This window comes from Camarhynchus parvulus, chromosome 1A (genome assembly GCF_901933205.1).
Source record: "Camarhynchus parvulus chromosome 1A, STF_HiC, whole genome shotgun sequence".
Taxonomy (NCBI): domain Eukaryota; kingdom Metazoa; phylum Chordata; class Aves; order Passeriformes; family Thraupidae; genus Camarhynchus; species Camarhynchus parvulus.
This window is the reverse complement of record NC_044586.1, coordinates 44,590,920-44,597,708: the sequence shown is the minus strand read 5'-3', so window position 1 is coordinate 44,597,708 and position 6,789 is coordinate 44,590,920. Positions and strand designations below refer to the sequence as shown.

The following is a 6,789-nucleotide window of genomic DNA, read 5'->3' as shown; positions in this document are numbered from 1 at the left end:
AAGGCAGAGGCAAAGCTGTATGTATGTTGAATGCCCTATCTGGATCTCCATTTCTCTTTGAAGAAGCTCATCAGAAACTGTTTTGCTAAAGAGAAGTGTTTACAGAAGTCATAGGGAACATTGTGAGGACATGGGTTCTCAGTCATGAGTTAAGGCTTGTCGTAATGAATTACAAATTCTATACTGGTTTTGACATTAAATTAGCACAGTTTCTTTAGGTTATTTCTCTGAGCACTCCAAAGAGACATACTAGGAACTTATAATAATTGCTCACTGGTCTTTTATCTAAACTTAGGCACAAACCTTTGCCACTGAAAAATAAGACTGGGCTCTGCTTAGGAACTACCTAGCACCACAAAACAGCCTAATATGCAATTTCTACAAGCAGCCTTATCCAAAGGATAAACAAGATAAAAATTGGGACAAGCTAAGATCTTGGGGATTGCTCTCACTTAATTACCTGTTAACACTTCCCTTAGTTTTTTTTGTTTTACAAGGCCACAGGCTGCCTTCCACCGTATAAAACTGCTCCAACTGCTTCCCTCAGAGTAAGAACTGGTTATGATGGCATATCCTAGGACTGTTATCACAAAGGCCTAAATCTGAAATGATGCAAACTCATGGTGACTTCTTCTACTAGTTTATTTGTAGAAAAAAGATCAGACGACCCAAATCAGTGTGTTTCTGTACTTTCACTTCCATGGAACCGCAGTGAGGACAGGTGGCCGCTGCTCTCTGTTGACATTCTCAGGGTCCCGTTTATCGCACCTCGGGCACTTCGGGGCTCCGCATCCCTCCGGGCCTAGGCCTAGGCCGGCCTGGCGAGCACCGCTCCCGGGGCCACCGGCGGGGCCTGGCCCGGGCAGCGCCGGTGCCCCCGAGCCGCCCCCCGGGAATCGCGGCGGGCGCGGCGGGGCGCAGCGGGCGGGCGCGGCAGCGGGAGCGGAGCGGAGCCGAGCGGAGATGGCTCGGCCGGGTCACACCCGCCCCCGGCCGCGCCACCGCCCCTTCCTGTCATGGCCGCGGCCGGGCAGTGGCAGCGCGGCGGGGCGGCGCGGGCCGGCGCCTTCGGCTGCTGAGCGCCCCGCGGGCGGCGCGGAGCGGGGACGGCCCCAGCCCGGAGCCGACGGCAGGAGGTGACTGCGGGGCACCGTGCGGGCAGGGCCTGCCGGGGGCTGCCCCAAGGAGCGGGCGCCCCGCAGCCCCGCGGCGGCGGGACGGGAGGCGGGGCGCCCCGGGGCCGGCGGGGTCCGGCGCTGGCTCCGCCGGAGTGCGAGCGGGGCAGCCACTTATTCGGGTGTCCCAGCGCGGGATTTTATTGTGTGCACCCCGCGAACGAGCCATCCCCGCGGGAAGAACTATTGCGGAGAGGGCGGTCCGGGCTGGTCCCGGCGCACTCCTGGGGAGCGCCTCTCCAAGTTGTAGGAACCACGACAGACGTTTGTCCCGCGGTGAGGGTGAGCACGGTGACACTGCCCCGGAGGTTAAATTCACGCCCTCCCCAGTGTACCGCAGTCTGTCCATGCTGACGGATCCCGAGGATGGCCGGCGTTAGGAAGTGTGTGGGAGTGATGTGCGGCAGCCATCAGGCCGTGAACACCTGCTGAAACAGGCCCGCGTAGCAAGGCACCGGGTAAGCAGGCTCTGGTAGCTGCAGGCAGGAGAGCCTGTTCTGACTTTACCTCACGGTAAGTCTTCAAAAGATTAGTTTCCACAGAGTTACATAACAAGGTAGCAAATCCACTGTGGCTGTCTCATGATAATAAGTCATTTACTTTGGTAATTGGGAAGATTAAACCTAGATTTCATGAGCCCCACACAGATACCTGTAATGCATCAATCAGTTGGCTTTTGGCAAGACAAATCCAGGAGAGGAGGAAGGAACATCATGTAACATTCCTTTTGTTTTTCTTGTAGATACCAGTGAAGTACCTGCTGTCCACCATTTTCTTCATTTAACTTCCCCTTGGGGTCAGCTGCTTGTCAGCATGCCTTCAACCGAGAACACTTCCAAACTTTTCCTGGTCCTCGTGTCACTGCTGCTGGTGCTGCCCGTAGTTGAAGCCCTGGACGCAGGAGATACCATTGCCTTCCTGCTCGGCCTCGCTGTCAGTGTGGTCGGATTCTGCGCCTGCCTTGGCGTGTACGCAAGGAGAAGGAATGGGCAGCAGTGATTTCAAGAAAACGTTCAGATGAAGTGAATTTCTGAACACAGCTTGGGGTTGGGTGTGACTGAGCTTTGGTTCTGGGAAACTTTCAAAAAATGTGTAGTAGATATTTCTGCAAACCCCTCTTACTGTTCAGTATAACAGAGTAAAGATGATACAAGACTGTACTAGTAAAAGGGATTTGTATGATCTGTCCTCATTACAAAAAGATAATTTTATATTGTTTGTGATTAAATATTGCCTTAGAGAAGGGTAAAAACTTTTTGAATGAGGAAGTAAAACCATAGAGAGGCTCACAGTAAGAGTTTATAAATTTAGCAAGTGAGAGAGGCCATCAACAATTTCCATAATTTTGGTTTCAATATTAAATCAGGAGGAAGCAGCTATTAATCTTCCAGTCAAGATGACAAGAGATTTGAAATTAGTCATAACCAGATAGCTAGCGAGCAGACTGCTCTAACTTGTGTGCTCGCGCTCACATTCTCTGTAATGACAGTTAACACCTAACAGCTCACTTCTGCTGTCACATGGATGAGACTTAAGAGAACTAAGGAAACATGAAAGGCTTTTTTTTTTCTTTTAGAATATTCATAGAGTATTTTAGAACATGCCACTCCTGTAGCCTGTATTCATATTATCAAGTAGATACACCTAAGAATGAGATCACCATTTCTCCTTAACATGTATTTCACAGAAAACTACATGTAAGGCTATGTAAATCAGATTAGGAATATGGGCTTTGTCTCTTGTTTATTTTTTGTACTCAGCTTTTTTCTAGGCAAACCAGGTTTAAGGCTTAGTTAATTTGGTGTTTGCACTTTTTTCTCCAAAACTGAAGACTTAACTATTTTGATGAGGAATTCTGTGTATTTCTGCATTAGAAGGTTATTAGAACTATAACAAGACCATTATGCACATGTTTCTTTTACAATGTAGAAAGAACTTGCTAAAATTCTGGGTTTAGTCAATTAGTCTATCGTACTTGTGGATTCCTTGTGAGAAACCTATGTTGCTAGTTAAACATTTAGGCTTCTCTAACTGATGCATATGACTTCCACAGAAGATTGGGACCAAAACCAAAGTAAAAAATCCTGCTGCAAAATGGGAGATGTAAATAGTCTTATTCTATTCATGTTCAGTCAGATTGTGTGGTATAAGGTTGAAAGACAGTAGTGTGTCTGTTTCTGTAAGTACCAAAGGTAAAATAGCTCAGCCAAGAATGTCTGCCACAAGTTTCTCTGACTTGTTAGGGTGTTCCAGCTTGAGCCAAGGAGCACAATCTGTAACAGCAACAGAATAAGGAGCACAGGAAGATGAGCTCTCCACAGCTCAAAGAATTTCCTTCTGATCTTGTGCTGTGGACACTGCCACTCTTTGCTAGAAATCTTGGCTTTTATCTTTCAGAGTTATGTGTTTTGATTTTTGTATTCTTCCACTTCCTCTGTGCCTCTGTTCAGTAGGGCACAAAGCAATGGCTATGGGCAGGTCTTATGTAAGTAATTGGGTGGGCAGATCATGTTCTCCAGATCCTGATTTCTGCATGCCATTTTTGGAAGAAAGGGACAGAATGCACAATTACAATGTAGAAATGAAATTTACAGCCCTAAGAGGACCTTCAGACAAGTATCACCTTTGAAAGCTGCCTAGCAGCAGTAGATTACTCTGTTCATGATAATTCAGCTGGGTGGGTGCAAGCACAGATTGAAGGGTGATCGTTGATGTTCCAGCTTAGCTAAACAAAAAAAAAAAAAAAAAAAAAATCCCCCAACAAAAACCAATAAAATCCCCCACAAAATTGCCACTCAATTCACTTTATAGTTCCCAAAGTTAAAAAATATTGGCATTTTTTCACTAAAATATTAAGTATTGCTCTTTCAATAGACTACATTTTAACACAAGCAGATTTTCACAGACTCCTTTATCTATACCTTAGAAAAGATCCCTGGCAATAGTTTCACAGAATTGGGCTACAGTTTTTCACTGCAGGAGAACAAAATTGTAACAGAGTTAATTACCGCCGGGCAATAGGGATATGAGAATTGTATTATTTGCCCAAAGCTGTTTGTACTCCACTGAAAGGTGTTTGCACAGCATAATGGCTTTGTTTCCTGGGTTCTGATAGAAGCTTTATTGTTAAAGACTTGCATTTGTCAATTACTTGAGTGTAAAATCAGATACCCCTGTTTTTCCTCTGTCTTAATAAACTTTGATGTATGATTTGTCAACAGCTTGATGGAGTATTCTTATGAAAAGAAAAATTGAGATGACAGAAGTGACTGTAACTGTTGGAATTCCTTCTGTTGACTATTATTTTGATACCTACTTTTGCTTATGTTAGATAACTTTATGAGCTAATGTATCATAAGGTATGATTTCAGTTAACATTTGTGCAGTGATGTACTTCTCATGGTCCTACTACTTGTTTATCCCATTTCAGTAACTGTTACTTCAAAGCACTTCAGGGAGCTGGTGCCCTTAGTTTGACACAGTCATCTTGTAGTTGCAAAGAATCCTGTTTGTCTGGTACATGGAAAACTTGAAGTATTTATTTTTCCTTTTGATTATGAGTTTTCAACATATTGTAGGTAGTTGCCTTTATACCAGAAAAGCTATTTATGTCAGTTTTCTTGCTGGAGGCACTAGGGTATAAAAGACCATTTTCTGTTGGTTTGTTTTTGGAGTGGTGTTTTTTTGTTGGTTTTTTTTTTTGTTTTGTTTTGTTTTGTTTTGTTTGGTTTGGGTTGGGTTTGTTTTTGTTTTTGTTTTTGGGGTTTTTTGTTTGTTTTTTTGTTTGTTTTTTTAATGAAATATTATGTTCTATTGCTTTAGTTATTTGAAGTTTTTTTAAGAGCTAGTTTTATCCCAGCATTTTGTGAAAACGGGGTTCTAGCTCTTCTAGGATTTCAGCTACTGCACAAATCAGTTCACTTTGTGCACTAAGCTAGTACAGTTAGTAGCTGTCTTCAGAGCAGAAAGTAGAAGCAGCCTGACAATGTCCACCCCTTAACAAACACAACCTACCCTGTGATAAAAAATCTGCAGGACAAGAAAGAGTAGCTTTTGAATGCTATGGTTTGCATATGCTTTAACAATAGTGTAGCTAAAACACCGCCATCCTAAAACATTTTACAGTCCATGTACAGTCTCTTTGTGAATGGACAGAAGGCCTTCACTTCTCCTGACATACCTTCAAGTGCTGCACACCAGCTAGGCCTTACCATTTTGCTGTGTACAGCAGTACCGGGGGCTGGAATACAAAGGTTTCACACAGTTCCTAATGCACGCGCTTCTCTAGGTGTGTGAACGCTGGTAAACCTCTTTCTCCTACTCAGATAAATCCTGCTGCTGCTGATGATGCTGCTTTAATACTGTTGTGAGGCCTGGCAGTTCTATGACATCTTGTATTTGAGGACCTTTATACGTTTACAGATATTAATGCTTGCATCCCAATTGTATCCTTGGAGCAAAGTAGAAGGAGAATCATTGTGTTACAATGGAGTCACAGGAAGCAGTTGGTATCTCCAGGAGATACTGATTTTCTGGAGTGTGTTGTGCTTGTGGTTCTCAGCCACTATGCCTTCCATGGGAGCTGTCCCTGCACTAGCCCAGACTCTTGTGTACTGACTAGACAGACACAGTCTGAAGCCCTGGTTCTTTGCATAGTGCTCTTTACATAAGCTGTGTGAGAAGGGGAGTTCACTGTTTATAACAAGATAAACATTGCTAAATGGATGAACCAATTTACACTAAATGGTAAATGCACTAATTATTATGCTGCAGAAGTAACCTTTCCGTTCATTTCTACATCTGATGAAAGGCTTGGCAGATCTAAACTGGTGTAATGATGAGATTGTTAGGAGTAGTGGAAAGGAGAGCTTGAGTCTGGTTGTCCTCCCAATTTACTCTTGAACAAATAGTAAATGATCTGAAGTCAACAGGAGGTATGTATTGTTCACCAGATGAAAAAAGTGCGACTACTAATTCAGAACCAAATGCAGCACAACATATTGGCCAAGATCTGATGTGACTACTGATGCATGGGACCCAGACTATTTAATTCCTGCCAAAATCAATGTTCAGAACTTTCAAGTGACAAGTTTTTAATACATTAGACACTGACTACATTGCTAAATGTTCAGTCCTTAAAGAACGTAATCAGTTTTTAAATTACAAAGATTTTCAGTTCACATGAATACACAGTAACACCAACTATTATATTTGGAAAACAAGTTTTCCAGCAAGCAACCTGAATTTACATACCAGGCATCATATGGTAAACAACATAAAAGTAAATCTTTCTTTGAACTAAAATTAAAAGAACAATAAAATTATTATATAAAATTATATAGGCATTCAAAATATTTCCAAACCTTGTACTGTTTCCTCAGCTCAGTTTCTCTGTAATGGAATTTGAAAATGTGTGGGAAGCTCTGTCATTTTGAGGTACAGGCATACTAGACATTCAGCAGAGCCCTTTGTTTCTGGATCATTCATCTGATCAGATCAAAACAGAGATTTTCATGAAAAAGATAAAACCAAATGTCCCTTTAGTATGCTAAGCAAAGAGACCCATATAATCATAGAATCATAGAGTGTTAAGGGGTTGGAATGGCCCTTAAAG

At 43.1% G+C, this 6,789-nt stretch overlaps 1 protein-coding gene across 3 annotated transcripts; it reads left to right on the top strand.

Annotated features, from left to right (window-relative positions):
* Positions 1-1,027: 1,027 nt before the first annotated feature.
* SMIM30 (small integral membrane protein 30) lies at positions 1,028-3,928 on the top strand. Of its 3 annotated transcripts, none has more exons than XM_030961058.1 (2): positions 1,028-1,136; positions 1,918-3,928. In XM_030961058.1, the coding sequence occupies exon 2, from the start codon at positions 1,989-1,991 to the stop codon at positions 2,172-2,174; it is 186 nt and encodes a 61-aa protein (XP_030816918.1). In that variant the 5' UTR covers positions 1,028-1,136; positions 1,918-1,988; the 3' UTR covers positions 2,175-3,928. The 3 variants fall into 3 exon arrangements, with proteins under 3 accessions (XP_030816918.1, XP_030816920.1, XP_030816919.1); XM_030961060.1 differs by lacking the exon at positions 1,028-1,136 and adding an exon at positions 1,217-1,688; XM_030961059.1 differs by lacking the exon at positions 1,028-1,136 and adding an exon at positions 1,218-1,633.
* Positions 3,929-6,789: the final 2,861 nt, after the last annotated feature.